This window comes from Lissotriton helveticus, chromosome 4_1, assembly GCF_964261635.1.
Source record: "Lissotriton helveticus chromosome 4_1, aLisHel1.1, whole genome shotgun sequence".
NCBI classification, from domain to species: domain Eukaryota; kingdom Metazoa; phylum Chordata; class Amphibia; order Caudata; family Salamandridae; genus Lissotriton; species Lissotriton helveticus.
Window position 1 is genome coordinate 1,589,730,664 of NC_136063.1, and position 23,103 is coordinate 1,589,753,766.

The 23,103-nt window shown below is 42.6% G+C and overlaps 1 protein-coding gene across 1 annotated transcript in view; it reads left to right on the forward strand.

Annotated features, from left to right (window-relative positions):
* VPS41 (VPS41 subunit of HOPS complex) overlaps nucleotides 1-23,103 on the forward strand; it is an 841,276-nt gene that overhangs the window by 475,410 nt on the left and 342,763 nt on the right. The window contains exons 8-11 of the mRNA XM_078688207.1: nucleotides 1,523-1,642; nucleotides 12,472-12,618; nucleotides 16,993-17,059; nucleotides 19,462-19,559. Coding sequence (XP_078544333.1) covers nucleotides 1,523-1,642; nucleotides 12,472-12,618; nucleotides 16,993-17,059; nucleotides 19,462-19,559 — 432 coding nt within the window. The remainder of the gene's footprint in view (nucleotides 1-1,522; nucleotides 1,643-12,471; nucleotides 12,619-16,992; nucleotides 17,060-19,461; nucleotides 19,560-23,103) is intronic.

Genomic DNA, 23,103 nt, shown 5'->3' on the forward strand with positions numbered 1-23,103 from the left:
ACAGTTTATTTTCCTGTGTGAGCAGCCATCTTTAGTTGCACTCTGGTTACTTGTTAGTAAAACACATAGGTAAGCTTCCCCCTTTTCTAGAAAATATGAAATGTTGTGTAAAATTAGTATTACTATAACTAATTCAAAAGTGGAAATTAGTCTCTGGAGCCTGTTGCCACTGGTTTTCGCTTTAGATTAGCTGTTCTGACTCCGCTGTTAGACAGTGATTCTACCCCCCTGCGGGAATGCTACTGTGTTATTGGTGAGTTAGTAATGGCTCTTTGAAGAACATTGTGTGTATAGTAAGTAGTTTAGGGACTATGCCTGGCAGAAGAAAGCCCCTGTACCCCGCACTGATGAACGAGGAATAGGACGCTCTTCACAAATATTTAGATTTTGTTAATTTCGTGGACAGTGTAAAGCTCCATTTGGAGCGTTTAGGATTGACAGTGAAGTAAGGAGTACAGAAGGCTTCTAGATCAGAATGTGGCTGTCTTTTGTCTAATCCCTATTGCATGAAGAAACATTGGGGAACATCGGAATGATCCTGGCTTTGAGCATTGACATTAGATGCAGTAGCCTTCATTACACAAAGAAGCCAATCTTTAAATATCACAGCATCCTGGAGACCCCCTAAGACATGCCTTTCTTGCACAGCCCACCTTTATTGAGTTACATTACATTGGCGCTTTACCTTCTCACTGCAGACACCATTCCATGTTTTCATGCTGCATCTTCTATATGTACTGGGCATAAACAGTTAAAAATCACAAGGCAGACAATGTAAGCTTGATGTCAGGAGGCACATCTGTGCAGTGAAGATTGGAATGTTGTCTCCCTTACTAGACTGCCACAGAAACTGTTGTACATGAAGGTTGTGTCAGTGTGAAAGTTCTGTCTCACTGAATGGGGAGCCATGGAGGTTCTGGGGTGAGTATGCAGGCTTTGAAAGGGACAATATGGGAGCAGCATCTTTTGACAACAGTCGAAGGAGTGTGAGTAGTTCACGCACCAGGATATCCAAGTCACAGCATTGTTTCACAACAGACTGGCAACACTTTGACAACAGCATTCATTTCCCTAGGATTATTTGGACAATCTCTTTGAAAGTGCTGTGTACAATGTTTTTTTCAACAGAATTTATCATTGTAATCAAATTTCCGAATGCTGATTTATTATATTATTATTAGGTCTCCTAAAATGTCCATACTTTCCTGGCTACTGGTACGTACGTTGCAGTTTCATTCTATTTTGTACAGAGGTTGGCCAAGGCGATTTGGTGCTTATAGATTTGTGCATCCCCACTTACGTCCCTCTTATTGAACAGTGGACAATGAGGTGTGGGTGTACCACCTGTTGGTTCCTTCCAGCTACCTCTAATGCAATTTTGGGGTAAGACTTTTTTGTGCTTCTTTCTCTACCGTGAACCCAGTAGACCACATGAATGGTGTTATTTGCCATTTAGGTACAAGCCTACACAATGTAGGACATATTCAATAACTAAACCACATACATCTGTTTTTCTCAACAGTTATTGTTATATGACAGAACCTGGCTAAACAGATGGAAAACATCTGTCTTGCACGAAGGAGAAGGAAGCATAACCAATGTGAAATGGAGAGGGAACCTAATTGCTTGGGCAAATACAATGGTAAGGCTAATTGTGTAACTTCATATCTGTCTGTCAATCTATCTATTCAATCATATCTATCGTGGAGGAACCAGCTCCAGGTCAACTTGGACTCTCGAGCCCAAGATAAGCCGAGCTATCATGTGGCTTCTGCCTGCCACCAACTGTATACCCTCATGCACTAAGAAGTGATATAGCATAATCATTCAATGTTAAAAGGGAGAGAAAGAGATTGCCATCTATTATCTGAAATGCACAATGAGAAACCAGAAAGCCTGGGATCTATTCTGGCTTCTCCGCTTGAGTAAATTGTGTGATCTTAGGCAAATATTTTATTACATTGAGCTTCCTTTTTCTTCATTATCACGTGTAAGAGGGCCTTTAATATGTGAGCTCAGCTTCTGCACTGTAGAAGCATCTCTTGTGTTTGATTTAATAAACTATAATTTTACTCCATGTATAATAAGAACCTAGGCCACATATATAGTACTGATGACAACTGATGTGCGTTGTATCCAACTAATGGCATTGGCCCCAGGGCTGCAGGCGGTTGGGAGGGCAAGAATGTCTCTAACTTCATATTTAAAAACTATCACTTAAAAAAATATATTTCACTGCAGTGATATAATCTGATGTAGTAAGGTGAAATGCTTCGGCATGTTAAAGAAATACACTTTTGCAATTTGAAGAGTCTGTATCATAGTTTTAATGATGTTTGTTGCATGATTTACATGCCTCCTGTTTTTAGGGATTAGCAAGCACTCCCAGAGCCAAGCCAGCCGCTTTGCTTGTTCTGGCTGAGCTCTCCTTGTCAGTTTGTGGGCTTGCCCACCTCTAATATATAGATTTGTGTGTATTTTGCAAAATGTAGTATTGTGCTGGAACTGCCTCATATTATTACCTATTCACCTCTATCCATGAGAGGTAAAGCTTATATCCTTGCGAAAATCTTTTTGTGCAAGCCAGCACCCAAAGTGTGACCTCTTAAATGTTACCAGCAAATTCCAGAACTCTAAGTACTCGAAGTATGTTATCCACCAAGAACATTGATTTCTACTCAAAGGGACATCAAATGTGGCATGCATATCTTGGCTGTATTTAACCAGGCAATTATACCTACTTTAGGGAACTGCTATTTATTAAAATGAAAATCTTGAATGTACCTAAGTTTCCTTCACTGTAGTCAACAATCAGTTCAGCAAAAGTAGATAAAATACATCCTTTAACATTTTGTCTATGGGCTTTCTCCTCTATTGGAGAACCCCCACCACTAACTCATTTTAAGGAACAGCCACAGCAAACACTAAACAACCACAGAAAACATACAACTCCAATTAACATGGCTGGGTGACTGAAGTGGGATTGTAGCTAGAGTATTAACCTCTGAATGACTTCCAAATTACCAGTATTTTTCACCACAGACCCCTTCTCCAACAGGCCAGGTTGGGGTTATCCAAGATTCCAGATATCGCTTCCATTCAGCAATTAATCAAGCAATCTCCCATCATGGAGACGGAACCCTCTAATCTGGTACATCAGCTACACAACTTGAGGTCTGGTGTGGCCCATAGCAATGATGTGGCAGACACTACAAATAAATACCATGCTCTTTGCGGACAATTATCTCAATTCAGTTATGCAGTTATACATCTGCCATGAACTCACCTTTTCCTGTGTTAATCCAGCCAACGCCGAAGAGGAGAGAAAGCAAGAAACTATCAAAGGCTGACCATGTGCTCACAGCGTGCCATATTCATGCAGGTTATGTCTAATATATATATATGTGATCCTTGCTTTTAATGAAACAAGATGACATGACTGTCATCCTTTATGAACTAATGCCTGCTCTCGGCAAGAGACAAGCGGTTGCAGTTGGTCCTAACAACTGAAATAAATGCTTTTAGTTGCATGACCCCACACAACAGAGCCTAAAAATACAAGTGGGCTACCTAAAAGGAAACCTATCTACACCAAAGCCTCTTATTCCAAAGACAAAATGGACTCTGGGAAATAGTGACCAAAAAGGATGTTTGTGATGATAAGACATGCCTCCAACTACTGCAAATGTAATCCTACATGATGGAGTAGTGCTTAAAATTTGCAGACACTTATGCCAAGAAGATACAGAAAATCAGACTTTGGGGCCGATTATGATCTTGTCCGGAAAGCATTCTGACTGATGCGGTTCCGGAATGCTTTCCGAACGACTCTGATTGGGGGAGTCCGACCGAGCGATGTGGATGCATCTGGATGCTTCCGGAAACAATTCAGTCGGACTCCCATTGACTTCAGTTTGAGCCTGTGTTCTGAACGTGAACAAAGGCTCCTATTGAAAAAAGGGGTAGCTGGGGAAAATCATGCACCGCGTGGCAGGCACCCCATGGTGTCTGCCACACGGTGTATGGTTGGGAAGAGGGGACCCATGGGTAACCCCACGGGCCTGATTTGGAGGTCCCCAGGTGAAAGGTGACCTGCTACAGGCCCCCAAAGACAGCATCTGACAGCTGTTTCGTTTCGGGCGAACTAAATTGGGATGGCTGTCGAAACCGGTCATCGTAATTCCTCGAGTCCATGGAGCTGTTCGATTCCGCTCCGAAAGACTCGAGCTGTGCGAATGCCTTTAGGAACCGATTTGGACAGCCCTAACAGTTTCTGGGCATCGTAATTGTCATTCGGAACTGTGAACGATTCGGTCAGAAACAAGGGTTCCAAAATTGGATTCGACAAACCCGAATACGATTCGGAGCCCTTCTGAATGGGATCATAATCAACCCCTTTGTGTCTGTTTTCCTCGTGCCCATGTAGGATATGGTATCCGCTTGCACACTCATGATGAGTTGCCATGAATTTACACTCTTTAGTTATGCTGAAATATTTAATCTACATAGGTGGACTGATACCTGCCTCCTCTTAAGCGGACCTTCCAGTACTTGCTGGCTCGGTGCTCATTAATTCCTCATTATCCCATTTCCCTGCTCCCAGCCTTAGCCAAGGTCTGTGAGAAGGTGGTGTTTCGTCAACTGGAGAAGTTTGTGGAATCTACGGGGGCACTACATCCTGCCCAATCCGGATTCCGCTCCTCCTTCAGTACTGAGACCGCGCTAGTGGAGGTCACCGAGGCCATCAGGGATTGCCTGGACGGGGGCGGCAGAGCGGCCCTAATTTTATTGGACCTCTCTGCCGCGTTCGACACGGTTCCCCATGCCCAGTTGCTCTCTAGGTTAGAGGACATTGGCATCACTGGCGCGGCTCTCAAATGGGTCGAATCCTTTCTCACTGACCGATCACAACAAATTTGGCTCCCCCCTTACCATTCATCGATTAGCAGGGTAGATACGGGAGTCCCTCAAGGGTCGACTTTGAGTCCCCTACTTTTCAATGTGTATTTGACTCCCCTTGTTTATCTTGCAGAGAGTTTGGGTGCGAAAATAATGGCTTATGCCAACGACACCCAACTCCTCTTCACGTGGGACAAGAATAATCTCGATACAGAGAGAGTCCAACAGTGCTTGTCCTCAGTATTTGCCTGGCTGGCTAAGGCGGCTCTCAAATGCAATGAGGACAAGTCGGAGATTCTCCTGTATGGCCAATTTCCAGCGGGATTCAAAGAATCATTTGGCCCATAGGATTGCCGTGCCCCACTGGGAATTGCGGGGCTGCAAAGAACCTAGGTATCTGGTTCGGCGCTGACCTATCCTTCCGAGATCAGATCATGCGATTGGCGGGGACCTGCTATGGGACCCTTACCACCCTCCGGAAGTTCTTTCCCCTTCTCCCCCAGGAAGCTAAAGAAACAGTGGCCAGAGCACTTATCCTTTCGCGTCTGGACTACGCCAACGCGCTTTATGTTGGCGCTCCCGACTTCCTGCTTCACAAACTGCAAGTAGTCCAGAACGCGACAGTGAGGCTCCTATTTAACATTCCCAGATGTCTTAGCGTACGAAGGCAAATCTCTGAGCTTCACTGGCTCCCAGTGGCTCTCAGAGTGCGCTATAAAATCTTGACACTGGCTTTTAAAGCCTTACACGGCCCATGCCCGCCCTACCTAAGTCATAGGTTTGCGTTCTACCATCCCCCGCGACAACTGAGATCTGCCTCCCTCAGACATTTGGTTACCCCCAGATTCAAGAGAGCTCGTCTCGGGGGAAAATCCCTGGTGGTTAGAGCCGCCCAGTTATGGAACAACCTCCCCGACCATCTTAGACACACGACAAGCCTCGCATATTTTAAAAAACATCTAAAAACTTTTCTATTCAGGCAAGTTATGTAGACCACATGCTTTCTGTTTTTCCGATACTTGAATCTCCTCTCGCGCCAGGACAGTCTTGACTATTAGTGCGCGTTACAAGAAATATATAACATATAACATAACATAACATAAATCCATGAAAGTCTAATAATAAGATTACCCTGCTGCTTAAAAAGCCGTCAGAATTTCATATCATCCAGACGTGAATAATTGCCTACATATTAGGCCTCTCATTCATAGCAAAATGTTTTCCAAGTTCAGTGGCAGTGGAACTTTGCAAAGTATTCTTGAAAGCTAGCTTGCTAGGAGAATAACCATGTGCCATTGTATCTGACAGCAGCTCCAAAACAATCACCTCCATTGGTTGATGATACAATTTCCAACCTTGGTTAAGGCTATTTTGCCTGCTTGGTTTCTGGACTTCACACTAAATAACCAGACTCTTCAAACATGGAGGCAACCCATTGGTGTTCCTGAAACTGTTTTCAGATGTTTCACCTTCGTCCCCCAGGACCACACACAGATCAGTACATTGAACTTTAAAGTCCTCCTTAGTTCCCTGCATCCTACAGTCCCTCAAGGACCATCATTTCCCTCTACTTTTCAGTATTTAAATGCCCCCACAGTAAGCTGATTAAGGACTTAACCTGCTCTTCACTCTCATGCTTAGTATACTCAACTGTATCTCAAGATCACTCCAGATATCACCCACCTCACTGACTACCTGGTTAAAATCCAGAGAATGAATCACATCACTATCTAAAGTTATGCCTTCAAAGGACGGTGTTCATACTTACCTCCTCTTTACTAAGTAACTAGAAGTCAGCCCTTAATGTTGGTGTAATCTCACCAACTCTAGTGACCCATGCAAATTACTTTGCTTTGTTCAGCACAGTAAGACTCGACCTTCACATCAAAGATGTGGTAAAAGGCAGCCTCTTTCTATCTTGTTTATTGAGGAACATATCACATCCCTTGCTCAGTGGCTCAAGACCTAGTCATCTCCAAACTTGACTATGGGACTACCCTTCCATTGGACCTCCCAACTAGCTGCCTTACACACTTAAAGACTGTATAACAAGCAGAAGCATGTCCGATTAAGGGCATTCTATAATGTAAAAAAGAGGCCCCCTGCTAGAGAGGTAATGTTCCTTAAGGCAGGGCTAGAGTATTTCAATATAAACACTTAATGCAACATATATATATATAATAATCATATTACAGTCAATATAATGAAAATAACAGGTAAAAAGAAGAAAGAACCAACATAGCTTAAGGGCATTCACCACCTTAGTCTTTACCTTGCTGCACTGCTTCTGCTATAAGTCCAGCATACATACATAATTGCCTGCATGATCTACAGTGTCCTTTGCCTAAACTCTTAATAATAGCTGCCCAACTGTTTTATGAGTGCAGATTTCTAAAAAGATAACACACCTCGAATTAGTCTTTTTTGGTCGTGCTCCAACATCCTACAAACTCTCTCCCCTGATTGTCTTGTGACCTGCTCCTGAGCTTTTCCTGAAGAGACCTGTAGACAGTGCTCTTCAGAAAGGAAAGGCCTAACTCAAAGATTTCACCTTGATTCTTCACCATTATTGTTGGGCTTTAAGAATCATTAATATAGGAACTCTCCACTGGACTCTGCGCCACCCCACTCTGCGCCACCCCACTCTGCGACACCCCACTCTGCGACACCCCACTCTGCGACACCCCACTCTGCGACACCCCACTCTGCGACACCCCACTCTGCGACACCCCACTCTGCGACACCCCACTCTGCGACACCCCACCCTGCGACACCCCACTCTGCGACACTCCACTCTTCACTTTTCACTGCATCGGGACCACTGCACTCTACTTTGCACCACTCTAATCTATGTCATTTCATTCTACGACACTGCATTGTATGGTGCTGAATTCATTGCCACTGTGCTCTACGCCACTATACTATGCAACACTTTACGCCAATGCACTCTACACCCATCCACTCTACTCTATGCCACTCCAGTGTATTCTACTCTACACGGCTCCACAGTATGCCACTTCAATACACAACACTCTCTGCCACTACACCACTCTTCGCCATTCCACTCTTCGCAACTCCACTCTACGCCACTCTCCTCTATGCCACTAACTTTTAGCCATGCTGAACAGCAGCCACACCAGTGTACAACATGGCTAAAACACATTGCCAAATCCAATAACTCTTACATAGGCATGACCTATTGGCTTTGGCAATGCTTCTTAAGTTTTAGCATAGTAAAAGCTCAGTGCTTTCTTTCTGACCTTGCAGTGTTCCATCAGAGCACTGGTCTCAGCACTTATCTTACATCTCATGAACGACCCTTTTGTGAGTAAAGTGGATGTCATCTAACTAATGGAAATTTAGGTTGTGTTCAGTTTGTTTCCACGTAAGGAAAGATGTAAATTGTTTTCTTGCTTATTCTGACAGATGTTTATGTAGGCTACACAGATTACAATATTGTTTATTCATTATGCCGCAAGAAGGAGGAACATCAGTGCCATTTACTCATCTGTTCATGTCTAGTTTTCTTCTAAGGAGTCTATCAGCGAACATTTTCATAGCCATGGAAGCAAATCACTTTCTCATTAGTCAGTCAACTGAAAGGATGCAACACCAATAGGTACCGTTTCCTTTTAAGCTGTCAGGCACATCAGCATCGCTTGCTGCAATTAGAGGAAAGCATGGACCACGGGCCATCTGTCTGATGTATGTGGATTGAGTTGTAAAAGAGGATAATGAGCCGCTTGTGATGCTCACATCTACTGTTGTACCTGAAGGGCAAGAGAAGGTGACAACCTTGAAATATCTTAATTTCCTCTCTTCACCCTTCATGTACTAGCTTATTTCAAAGGTCATGATATCAAATCCTAAAATGAATGGTAAGATAATACAACATGTTCCAAGCATGAATGCTGGTCTTAAATTATCGAGAAGAAAACATAATACTCCGATTCTCACAAAAGTCAGGAATTCAAAGCAGTAAATCCCGTACAGGTCGCACATTTATGGATTTTTAGCCAATGACAGAGGTTTTTGGCAGTACTGCTTTTAAGTGGTTAGAGTTTTATTTTCCCAAAAGTAATTCTTGATTTATTTTCTTAATTTTCGGTTATTCGCAGGTGAAATATTTTACGCATGTGTATATGGACGTGGTGTGCATGTGTGCATGATGAAATACCTCACAATAATGACATTTTCTCGCTCAAACAGTTTACCCCTTGTTAGAGCAAACATATTTTTCTCTTGGAGAACCACGCTCACTGCATGCCCAAAAAGTTTTGGGGGTATCCCCATTTCTACACTGAGTATAGATTTACTCTTGCTCTTAACATAAGCAAATTCCAGGCTGTACCCAGAGTGTAAATGTACTATGAAAATAAAACAATTGGTTACTAAGTATTTACATACTTCCTAGGGCATCACTGCCCAGGAACGCCCACCATTTACTCCAGAAAGCACTTTTACTCACACGTACGTAAGTACATTTTTGACTGGTGTAAGTACACTTTTTGTGAATCTAAAGTATTCAGAAGTTTAACTTGGGTCCAAAAATATCCTTGAAAAGAATGCAGATAGAGTATAACACTGACTTTGAATTTAATGTCAGATCAGAATTTGCTCTCTTTTATCATTTGCATTGGTCGTTTCTACCATTTGAATGGCAGCGTATGCACCTTAGAATAAATCACTTACTTTTGTGAATTTTTTTTTTTTTTAGGTTTTTGTAAACCGCTACTAAACATCTTCAGATAGCCTCAGAGTGTTCTGGGGTGTGGCTAAATACAGTAATCATGGGTGGTTGGATAGAGCTTTACATAGTCTGGGCTGCTCAGCTGGAATGGTGGGATGTACCGAAGACGACAGCCTTTAAATGTGTCCCAAATCATGACAAAGCCTTAAAGAAGAGAGACCTGAAGTCAATGGTTAAGAAGGCAATGCTTGTCTTAGGCATTTGAGCAGACAGGATATTCAGAGCCAACTGAAGAGATGACTTGGTGAGGATAGGATTTTACAAATGTCAAAGAGAATAGGTCCGGTCCGTCTTCAAATATTTTTGGAACTCTCCACAGCACAGCAGCTCCCAACATTCCTTAGTGCATCATCAATCACCAACATTCTAAGCAGCACTCAGCACAAACACACTGGCTGAGCAAGAAGTGTACATTGGATAACATTAACAATATGCTGGGATATAAATATCTTCAGGATAGGAGGAGTAAACTACATAACCAAACAGATGCAGGATACTACAATTAAGTGCTTAGTTTAATAATTCTTACAACTTCAACACATGCTCTTATGTGATGATTAACTTGAGTTGAAGTTGTGAGAATTTTTAATCTAAGGACTTAATTGTGTTATCTCTGTCCCGACTGAAATTATTGGATTTTACTGACGGAGACTCAACAATTACTGGAAAATTCCTTGTCAAATGATGCATCAGGCTTTCTGTATATTGAATATACTATATCACATCAGCGCCCTGATGAAGGATGGTACATGGAATTCCGAAACGCGCGCCAGCGCATTTGTGTTGTCTGAATTGTTTATTATGTTTTTGAATATTATGTATTGTCTTTGTTAAATTGTGATTTTTTGGAATTTATTTTTTTCTTGCTATTTTTTTCTGTTGTTTTGCCTGTATTTTTGTGTTGAGACTGGTACCTTGATTAAGTAGATTGCTTCGTCCATATTTGGGGCTCCCTGTATCAAATGAATTTTGGAGTCACATAGAATTAAATGTATATGTATTTATTGAAAAGTAATTGAATAGCAATCGAATGAAATAGATAATTATTTTGAAAATAAAAACAAAACAATTTTATATTTCTATAAAAATGTGTTATCTTCTCTGTGGGACAGTTCTGAGTTACATATATATGATGTGAATATGTTATAAGGGGTTTAGTGTTGTTTATTTGGTTGTTTTTCCCTGGTTTTCCCCTTTATTTTCGCTTTACAGGGACCCTCTTGTGTATATGTTGTAGAGATAACCCCACTTGGTGAATTTGTGTTTTTTGGTTCAGTTTTGTAACCATTAGTTCACTTTGTGTGCTTTTAAAGTGAATACTCACGCACAAACACACATGTATATGCACATGGGTGTATGAACAGCTGTTATTGTGACCACACTACTTGCATTTCATGGTTCGTTCTTAACACATTCCTTACTTGCACTTGAATGCTTCCTGCGAACTCCGCTGCTATTTTCTCAAACAGTTACGTATGCACGGAATTTCACAAAATTATCTGTGACGGCTGGCATCTACGGTGTAGGAAGGGCAGGCACAAAATAGAAATGAATAGAAACTTACCTGAACGCGATGTCTTCCACTCCGGTCCTCTTCTCACCAGCAGAACAGGATACAGCAACTCCTTTGACCAACCATGGTGCTTCACTCACTGAGCACGAGAGCGGCCCTCTGATTGGAGGGAGCCTCTCTGAGCTCCCCAGCGCTTTGTTGGCATGTACTTGCACTAACCTAGCTGCTGGCGCGGTTCGTCCATTGGGGCGTGGGGGCGTAGGCCCCCTTCCCGAAGCCGCCCACAGCTCCCTCGGCGTTTTTGAGTTAAGACTGTGACAATCATGTCAATGAATCAACATGACGTCAGACCGCCGGGCGGGCGTCATGTGGATTGATTGACATGATTGTACAGGCGGCAACACAAGTGCGCATGCGTGGGAACGGAGGGTGAATGTTTACCCCTGCCCACGCATGCGCACTTGTGTTTTTGCGGCGTTGTGCTTGCCCATTAGGAGCCCTAATGGGCGTGCTGCGGGCGAGAAGGTACCTGTGCCCCTGGCGCCAGGATTGGCCAGGGGCGCTGTGAGCCTGTGACGTGTGGGGAGCAGAGCCCAGAGGTGGCACAGACCGGGACCGGCAGCAAGGTAAGAGTGTGTGTTTTTCTTTTATTTTAAAGTGTTTGGTGCGAGCGTGCGTGTATGCATGAATGTTTGGTGGAGAGTGTTGCGAATGGATGTGTTTGTATGTATGCGTGTGTGAATACATTTCTTTGAGTGTTGTGTATGTGGGTCGGGAGGGGGGGGGTCGCCGCCGGCCTGAGTGGCCTGGGGCCCGCACTCGCAAATCAGTTTGCGCCTCACCACTGTAAAATGTCACCAGCCGCCCCTGCCTAGCTGTCTTAAAACATCAGCGTTAGAGCTGTTTAAAGTGCGCATGTTAAGCTGGCTGTCGCAAGACAGCCGACCAAAAAGACATGCACACTTTAAACAAGTGCATTAGACAGCCCACCTCCTTCCCTGCTGCTGTCACTTAGCAGCGGTCCTGCCCCCATCTTGACGCTCGGCTCGGGACGGGGATGAAAAGTAAAATGGTAATAAATTACCATTTTATTTTTCAGGATTTTGGTGTGATTTTAAGTAGGGCGATGCTCCTCTGCTCCAATGGAAAAAAGGTAGTGTACTCCCACAGTCCTTTTATGAAATTTGAGTGACTCTTTGCACTGCGAAAGGTGACCTCTTTTAGCAGGAAATGGGAATTTAAAATGCCATGCTTCAACCAAATGCCTTAGATGTTTGCCTTCGAAGTCTAATGAATACTTTTTTTGCAGGGTGTGAAGATACTTGATATGATCACAAAGCAAAGGATTACTAATGTGCCGCGGGATGATATGAGTCTGCGGCCAGACATGTACCCCTGCAGTCTCTGCTGGAAGGATAACTTAACTCTGATTATTGGCTGGGGACGGTCTGTCAAGGTATGATCATTTCAACTTCTGTATTTAATCATATACCACACTCTATGTGCATGCATTCTGCCAATCTGTACATTTAATCAGAATTAGAAATGGTATTCAATGCACATAGCTACCTTTCTCCAGAACAGATGGGGATGAATAGTGGTATACCTTACTTGCTATATACATTATTGAGCTATACCTTCTTTCGGAGAAAATGAAAAGTGAAGAACTCCCGCCTGACTAGCTGGGGCTAGTGAAACTCCATCTTGGAGTATTTCTAAATCGAGGGATACTCTTTTCCTCGATAAAAATGAAGTAATTAAATTAACACCTTGGGTGGGGGGAGTTGGTTAAGAGAGAGAAGGAAATTGCAGAGAATAGAGTTAAGAAGAAACAGTGACGTTAATAGAACTTTGAAGTGGAAAGAGATATTGTGGTGTAGGTAGAGGTCGAAATGCCAGGCTGTGGGTAGGACCAACATTACTACGGTATAAATAATTGTAGGGGTACTCTGATCTTGGCAGGGATAGAGGTCCTAGTGTATAGGTAGGAGTAGCTGTAAAAGAATAGAGGTAAATGTTAAGGTTATTGGCGTATGAACAATTTTCGAGGTATTGCAGTGTAGGTGGGGGTAGAGGTGTTACAGTATATACATGGAAAGAAGTGTAAGGGCAGAGGTTAGGGGCATTTTCGTAAAGGTGGGGGTGGACTTGCTAGAATGTAAGTAGCGTTAGCAGTAAAAGAGTATTGGCAAGTTTAACATAGTACAAGCAGGGGTTAAGGAATTATGGTATAGTTAGATGTAAAGGTACTTGGGTATTGGTAGGGGTAGAGGTACTACATTTTAGGCAAGGGAGAGGTGCTGTAGTAGTGGTAGAGCTGGGGGGAGGTAGAGGTATGGAATGTACGGTATAGGGACTGGCGGTTATTTTAGAGTATAAGCAGCAGTACAGGTACAAGGGTATAGGTAGCAGTAGGGGAACTGCGCTGTAAACTGATGTAAAGATACAGGGATATCTTGGTGTGGGTAGAGGCAAAAGGATATAGGTAGGTCAGAGGTGCAAGTACCTTGGCAGGGGTTAGATAAACTAGGAAATATGTTAGAGTACAGTTACTAGGGTAGGAGAAGAAGTACTAGAATACAGTCCGGGCTAAAAGGTATACATGGGGTACTGGTAAAAGGTTGTAAGTAAGTATAATAAGGTATAGACCAGCATTGAGCTATAGAGGTACGTCTACATGGGTAGAAGAATGAAGGTACCATCAAGGATTGAGAAACTAGGTGGAAAATATATAGAGGTGCTGGTACTTCGTTGTATGTAGAGGTTCCAGGGAATTGATAGTTATAGAGATGCATGGGTATGGGTAGGGTAGCCCACAATAGGATACAGTTAGGGGTATAGGTGCAAGGTGTTGTGTATTATGTATGAGTAAATAAACTATGGTATAGTCGAAATAAGGTTAGTAGGGAAAATATGTAAATAGGAGGAAAGGACAGTTTAAAAAAATAAGTTGAGGGAGGAGAACTGAACCTGGTGTAGGAAGAGGCGTTAAGAAGAAAGCAAAGCTATTAGATTAGGAAGTAAAATAGAATCAATGTAGATTTGCCATTCTTAAACAGAAGACTGCAAGGATTTTTTTTTTACTTCAAGGTTATTATCAGGATGGACTAGACATGCTGGTATTGAGAAAATTTCTGAATATCAGGATTTCTTGAGAGAGCTTTTCTACAGCGGATGTATGACACTACAACGCATGCTTTTACAACGCATGCTGTTACAACGCAGTTTTTACAATGCATGCTGTTACAACGCATAGCGCTTTGGGGTGCTGGATAGTGAATAGTTTAATTTACTATTCCAACTCCAGTCCCCGTGGATAGTAGGGAAGGTGTTGGATAGTAAATTAAATCTATTCCCTATCCTAGAGCGCCCCCCAGTGCAATGCGTTGTAATGGTTTTCGTTGTAAAACCTGCGTTGTAATAGCACTGCGTTGTAAAAGTTTTGTTGTAAAGGATGTTTCCCACAACCAAAGAACCACTGGGAGAAGCAGATTATGAATATGCCCTTTAAATTAGTTTAACCTATTTGTTTTATTTTAACAAATTAGTAAATAATCTGCCTTAAAAAATATGCAATATGGAACATCAAACATTAGAAAACAAAAAAGGGATTTGCAGGAACCGACTGCGATAGGTCTGCCTTATTTTCCTTCTTCTTAAAGTTTGTGTGGGCTTTTTTATTGTGATTAAGAAAATACCCAGATTAAGGAGCATTAACAAAGCCTGTTGGTCTGGATTTGACAAATGTAAACTCAGATTATTTCAAAATCTCTCTTAGCCTTATTACAGTTCTTTTTAATTTCTATGATTGAGAAAGAAGTCTAGGGCTATAATGAAGGGTCCTTTGCCAGTAAAACTACTAGAACCAAAATAAGGCACTTTACATTGGACATCAATATGGCTTCGTGAAATATAAGAGCGCGTTCAAATGACCTGGCTCCCCTTTCCACTGGACAGAAAGAAATCATTTGGCGTGGTCTATCTGCCACAATTTTATTAAAGCATTCAAAATGAATCACAGAAAGAACTAGTAGACTGTTATCACTAACATATTGATAAAGATAACCTATACCTCAAAACTGATCCGTGAAAACGTTTGGAGAGTTCAGACCCCTTCATAAAATTCAGTGATTTGAAACGTATTAAGACACTGGTGAGAAAAAGGTCGAGGTTGCCATTTGAGGAGCCAAAATGCTATTTCCAGTCCAGGGAATCGATTAAAAGTTTACTTTCAGATTATACCAATCTTTTAGAAGACACCAAAACATGGGCCAAGTGCCAAGAATGAACAATGAACCAACAAAAGTAAAAGCTATGTAGCCTTTACTTTTGTTGGTTCATTGTTCGTTCGTTCTTTTGATTGGAATTAATGATTCAATTTTTTTCAAGTTGTGGAACTATGCCTGCCATTGTCTACAAACTTCTGATCACCAAACAGCTTGATGTATTCAGCTATCTAGAAAAAATAAACATCAACACGTCCCTCCCACCTCCCTCTTCCCCATCACAACCACGATTCCTTTCGGTCAGTCCTTCTACTCTTTTCTAAAGCTGAGTGTGCTTCTTAGCTATGCTTGGAAGTATGGGTGGTGGACTTTGGTCTGTTCATATTTCGAGCCCCCAGGACAGGCTGTGTCGCAGACTGAGCTCTGTCCTCTGATCAGGCACTGACCTCCTCTGTGACAGGTGTTCCTGGATGAAGCAGAGCTCATTTGCCCCACTGTGTATTTTGCCACTGTTAGCTCTGATACCTCCAGGTACTGACATGTCGTCTCACCTGCCCATCTTCAGACTCTTCGCCAGTTGTGCCATCTTCACAGAACACTTACCTACTCACTTCTCTCTTGCAACATTCTGACACTGGGTGTAAATTGCGGTTTATTTCTTCCACTGATACTTGGCCCCTTAACGTAATCTGCAGCAAACCAGAGGCACGCTTCAGGATCAGTTCACTTGTGTGGGCCCACAAAATGGCGGCCACCAAAGCAGGCCTCTGTCTCGGCCCTACGTTCCCCATAACATGTTGCTCTTGCTCTGCCCTCTCCTCTTCCACTGTGTGCAGCTCAACAGAGAGCTATGTCTGTAGAAATGTTAGGGTCCCAGTGTTGTAGTTGTCAGCTACAACAGGTAAGTCTACCGGGATGAGTGCCCTATACTCAGGTTAGGTAATATGGTGGCCACTGCTAGGCCAAAAATCCTAGCAGACTTCAGCTCTCACCACTGCTGGTGAGCACACCCAGTTACCAATCTCTGCTGACCTTTCTTCTTTATTTGTACCTCAGCAGTCACAGCTACCTGTCAGATGATGTTTGTGAGGATGAAGCAAAACTCTATTCTCCAGCCGGCCCATTATTCATTTTTAACACATTGGTGCACTTTTTTCCTAATATTTTTAAAGTAACTTTCCTGAGAATGGCCTCGAATAGCAGTGATGAACACTGGTAATTTCCGAACACAATAAATTGCTGTTTATTGTGAGATTTGAATGTTACAGTTGCAAATAAGGCGCTGTGCTTCTTTATTCTTTATAAATGGTGAAATATATAGCTTCTGGTCTACTTTATGCATTTGCCATAAGAATAAATTATGAATTTTAGGGAACATTTTGTTGTCATTCCTTTTCATCCCGGCTGTCTTCATTGTGTAATCATAGCGAATCACATGAAGGTAGCATGAACATGAAGTCTTTGTGCCTTAAATCTGTCGTGCCAGACCCACATTTTGCCATAGATCTGTGATGCTGCATTCCTTTCAAAGAATGCTTTACATGGCTGTTGTAAGGGAATTTGTTGGGAAATATTTAATTAAAATATTTTCATTTATCTTCCAGGTCTGCTCAGTTAAAGAACGCCATGCCAATGAAATAAGAGACCTTCCGAGCCGCTACGTTGAAATAGGTATTAGTTTGTGCTGAAAGAGTAAATTATGAGTAGAAATAAGAAGTAGCATATAATAGGTTTACTAGGGATGTGAAAGCTTGAGGTTTGCCCACAAAGATGTATGATGTCTCCATATCAAGACTTCTTCAAGATCTGTGATTACTCACTTTTCCCTGATAGCAGAACTTTACTTGAGAGCCCCAGATGGTTCATTTCGGAGATTCATACACCAATAGCGGCTGGTATGCGGGCGAAGTGGCGGGGTGGGGGATGACGGGGGGGGGGGGGGGAACAAGCAATATATATTTAAAAAACAAAACAAAGAACTTACCTGAAGCCCGATGCTCTTTTCTGTGTCCTCGCTACAGCAGGCTCTGGATGCGGTCTCCTTTCTCCCAGCGCTCTCCTTGGCTTGGGCGGAATGGGAAGGACTTCCGCCATAGAGCACGAAACCAGCCAATCCTGACACTGCAGCGGGAGCAGGCTAACCCAGCACTCATTTTGAGGCTGGGGTACTGCGGCTGCAAGCCCTCGGCTGTTTCTCAGCCTTGGGATTGCATGCTTTGATGTACGCATGTGAGATTGGTCGGCTGTAGGCAGCTGGCCAATCTGACCTGCGCACTGGCAGCGGGCCGCCTTACTAGTGCACTTACATCAGGAGCTCCTCCGCCACAATGGAGTAGCCGCCCCTGTCATGAACCACCAGCTGTGTTGTAAGTGACTAGCAGTGGTGCTGCTCAACAGAAGGCAATTCCACATTCACACCCCATTGGCTAACACCCTGGCAGAGAAGCACTAAATTGTGAAAATCCCTGCTCATTTCAGCCTGTAAGCCTTGACCAAGACACTGTATGTTGTGTGCAGGAGCTCTCTAGTGCTACCTTTGTTGATGAAGCAAACAGCAGCAGGCCTCTACTAAAGCACTCTGTCCTGCACAGGATGCCTGTTCGGCTAATTGTAGTGAACCAGGAAATAGCAGCATGCCTCTACCAAGGTACTATGTCCTACAGTGGGGACCTAGTCTGTTAACCATAATGGACCTGCAAACAGCAGCAGGGCCTCTACGAAGTCACTGTGTCCCAACAAAGGATTATTCTGTTGCAGCCCTCCTTGACGCGGCAAAAACACTGATCTCTGGCACGCTGCAACATCAAATTCAAAATACTTTATTCTGGTTTTTTTTGTGCAAAACCATAAAAGTTCATAAGAAAAGATATTTTTCAAACTTTAAGTTAAAAACTTATTAAAATATACAGTGAATAAAACAGGTGTTCGTGGCGTTAAAATCCATCTATCACATATTAAAAAGAAGAACATCTTTCAGAGGATTTACTTATACAATTCTATGTATCCAGACATTTTCTATACTTCATTGAAATTTTTAGGATACCGATCACAAAAGGTATACATTCGGGTTTTAACAATTGTAAGTACAGTAGGGCAGGGCGAGCATGTACAAAATTCAATCTTTTTAAAATAGGTTTAAGATAAAAAGCCCTGGGGTATTCATAATAATTACAGAAAAACTTAAAGTGCAGCAGGTCCTGTGGAGACAAGTTGTCGCAGCCACAGGGTGCTAACACTGTCCCTCTGTGACACCTCCTAGGGACTGCTATTAAAAGGTGAAACAAATTAAACCTAAACCTGGTTAATAAAAAACGCTCATGAGCTGTTAGTGGCCAGAGTAAGTATGGTTCCTCGCCTGGCGAGGTTTTGAGCATCATATGGAGGCGCACGTTGGGCTTCAACAGGTCCTTTTCATGCCTGTCCATTAGTTTTCGTATAGTGAAGGACTGTTTTATATATACTACATCATTTCTGGTGATACCTTCCGAGTTTAAAAATAGATCCAAGTGTCCTTCCTTCCCAAAACTAGTTTTAAGATATTTCATCCAGGGAATCTTGGTCATACAATCTAGGCTCAGTGTCTCTTTTAAAAGGCTATGGGTTAAACCAAGCTGTTTATTGAGCCAGCATTGTACACGCTGCAACATGTGGGTAAACTTCTGACTTCCAAGCTAAGCGTCTTGTAAGGATGTTTGTTCTGTAGATTTTCACTTGTTATCTTTTATTTGCTATTATTTGTACTGAAAGTGTGTATAGGCCATCTCAGTAGTCCATAATCTAGTGTATCAAAGGTATGTGAGCTGTGTGAAGGATGTTTAGAACCTTCAGCTTGCTGTGCTCTTTTGACTTGAGTGTATTGTTGGTTGGACGTATGGTACAGCCTTGATTATGATGCATGTCTGACTTGGATTCAGAAGAAACCTCATTAAATATTTATTTCAAGAGATGTGGTGCATTGTATGGTTAAACTGTATCTGATTCCGTAAACATTTTTCATGCTTAAAATAAGACAATATAAATGAAACCGTAATGTTTTCTAAAATGTAACGTTTCCTCTGTAATTTTTCTTCCAGTTTTTCAGTTTGACACCGACTACTACATCAGCGGCCTAGCACCCCTCTGTGATCAACTTGTAATCCTGTTTTATGTGACCGAGAATTCTGATAAAGAGGTGATTTGGTGTCTGTTTCTTTAAAGTGCACATACACACTTAGTCTGGTTTCCTTAAGGTTGCTTACCAACATCTTTTCAATTGTTAGACCCGAGGCTCTGTTCTGTCACCACCGTTATGCCTAGACAGAGCTCCTCTCATGGAACCACCAGAAATCTGAGTTTACCTCTTTCTAGCACCTAGAACTTTCAACCTTGGAGGATGTATCTAAGTATGAGAAACTACAACGAAACAAAACTGAATTGTTGACACAGCTAGTCATTCCCCTTCATGCTATAATTTGGTGAGGCCTGCTCATTCGCTTCTCATATCTCAGGAAGGGACTGACTGAATAGGGTTCGTAGATGGGGGATATTAAGCCTGAATATTGCTGACTCGTTGTTCCAGTGGAAATGTAGTAGCTAGGTGCTTGAAAGGTTCTACCTTAGAGCAACTCCTGAACTGCACCATAATCACCTGAGATGTTTAGTCAGATAGGTATTGGGTAGCGGAAGATGCGAGCCACAACTTGGCCAAGGTTGGGGTGGTGACCACTATCCATTGAAGGCTAACTCTCATGCTGAAGGCAGGACCACACTTGTCACCCACAGAAGGCAGTCAATGCCATTTAACTGGAATTATGTGGTTGCCAAGGCTTCTGGTCTTGTTCAGTTCACCAATAAAATAGGATTCTGGAGAAAAGAATAAGTCACATGGTGCCTTGCTGTCCACTTGAAGCTGAGCGTTATCTCGGACGGAGGCTGGTTGCCTACCTGTGACCAGACAAATCCCTCTGTACTGGAACTTAAGCCCCCTAAGAGTTTGCTTTTAACAAATTTTCTTCTGTTATAATGCTAGATCTGAACTTATTAGGAAAAGCTATGGGGATGAAAGCATACTACAAGGTTACATCAAAACTCATTTGAACACACAAGAACTCATGTGTTTCATTTCTATGAGTGTAATTTGTACACTAAATTTAATCCACTACATAAATCTCGAAAGTGTCAATCAAAGAATACAGCTTTTTCTCGGAAAGCTAAATTAAAAGGTTCTTCAACGTGTTCAAAGGAGGTGCAAAAAGACCTTTAGGTGCAAAATAAAAGGTCAAATGATTTGTCAACCTCCTTTGTTCTCATTATTGGTGCTATCAAAATTAAAAATAAGGGATCCGGACAGGTAGGCGTACTCTTTTGTATTTGACGCTGAGGCAAGCTCCTGGTTATGCTGTCCCCATGTGTATGTGCAGTAGTGTGTTATCTTCATCCTTTACACTAGCACTACTGTCACTCCTTTGATCCTACACAACGCGAAGAAATCCGGTGTGAACTTAAATTTGTGTGGCGGTATAAACAATGTGTTATATATGGCTCTCACTGAGAGCCATTAACGTGAATGTCTCAAATTATAAATCCAATAATTCATAGCTGTGACATAGAAAAGGTAAATTGCGGATCTCATAACTCAATCAGTAATCTTATAAAGTGCAAACTACTCACCCGTGAGGGTCTCAAAGTGCTGAGTAGGGGAGGGGTGGGTCTGTGGTTTAGTCGAAGAGCCAGGTCTTGAGGTCCTTCCTGAATTGCGGCAGTGATGATGATTGCCTGAGGTGCAGAGGCAGGGAGTTTGTGATCTTAGCAGCGAGGTAGGAGAATGATCTTCCTCCGGCTGTGGTCTTGTGTTTCTGTAAGATGGTGGCCAGGGGCAGTTGGGCAGAGAGGAGATGTCTGGTGGGAGTGTAGAAAGAGAGCTCACTGTTGCTACATCATAAGGGGATTCCAGGCTGATCTGACTGGGCTCTGTGAGAGGCTCTCAGAGCAGCGCTGGAAGGCAGGGTGCACAGCTTGTGAAGGGGAGGAAAGAGCATTTGTTTTTCACCTCAGGGTTCTGAGTGACACCACAGACAACTCAATTTTGCTCTTGTTGTCTACTTGATGTCAGACGAAACCCAATAGTGAAAAATATCTCCAAAATTCACTGTTAACCATCTATATTCTGTATATAATATGCTGGAGATTGTAAGCTACCTATATTTTACTGGCTTTTATGTTCTTGTTACCGGTACATTCAGACATAACCACGCACCTACAGTAAGAAAATGATACAGCCAGACGCCTGTAATAGGGTATTACGAACGATTTATGATGTCACAGTTCTCAAGGGGGTACAGTTGCCTTCAGTCAGCGTAAAGGAAGTTGGTGCGCATGAGCCCAAGCACTGTTTGTGTGTAGCAGCCATATGTAAAACAACCTGTAACTTTACAGAGACGGTGCTTGGGGTCGCGTTTTAACTTCACTCACTTGGGAAACGGCCACTACAACGCGGCCGTTTCCACGAATACCTTAACCACGCTTGCAGTACAACGCATGTGTGGTTAGCACGAAAGCCTTTACCACGCATACCTTTACTACGAGGTATGTAGTAAAGGCATATGTGGTAAAGGTCAAAAGTAATAAAAGAGGGCTTGTGGGGGTCTCCCCGCCCCCAAAAAAACCTCACCATAAGTCACGTCGGGATATGCAGGCAATCAGCGTCGTTTAAGAGAAAACGGAAAAAAACTTCCGCTTCCTCTTAACGACGTATGACGTCACCACGGAAGAATTCGAGGAAAAGCCAATGCGTAGAAATATCATTCCGTTGTAACGCATGCGTGGTAAAGGCATGCGTTGCAACGGAATGCGAAGTAAGAACATACAACCCATCACTTCTGAATGCGGGCTGTCTGCAGGAGGAAGCTGGGCCTATCCATCTAAGCAACAAAAATAATTTGTTTCACATGCATAGTTTGATGAACAGGTTTGTTCGCTCTTCTGCCTTACATCCGTGGAAGAAATTGTTTTATTCTAAATAGGCCGGCACTGGCGCATTCAGGGGCATGTCATTTTGATTTCAACACTGAAAATCCCAGGATGCAAGTGCTCCTGGATAGAAAGGCAGGACTGTCGGAAGGTGTCACAGTTCAGCGAAGGATGGTAAAAAAAGACACATATTTTTTGGGACACACCACCTCTTTTCTTTACTTTATAAGGATATTACAAGTCATCTCCGAGTTCTTTGAGCCATAAAGGCACTCGTTTTGCGACCTTGTGCCTCTGCATGGTCAGAGCACTCCTCCGTGACTTACAGTATCCTTATAATATACAGAAGGGGGCATTTTATTCCATATATTTTTGTGAGACACTCCTAAATTTTAAAACTAGTAGTCGGGGTTGCTCACCTTTTTCGTGAAGTACAGTGAACACATTTCCGCACCCTGCTGCTGCTCATGTCACCTTTTTATCTGAACTAGGGATCACTACTTACCCCGAAAAAGATTTTAGATAATATACAGAAGTATACAGAGGTTCCTAGGGCAGTTGTGTCACCATCTTTTTATGGATTTAGCGCTTGCAGCATTCCTCTTAGCTCCTAACTGGTTTCTATTAAGGTATTATTCATGACATAGATGCAGTGGAGGAAGAAACGCGTTCATTTTGACATGTCGCCTGTTGTTGATGGAGTGAACTTTCAAACGTGACAGGAGATTTCATTTTAGTCATTTATAGGTCACTCATTTGAGAATTTC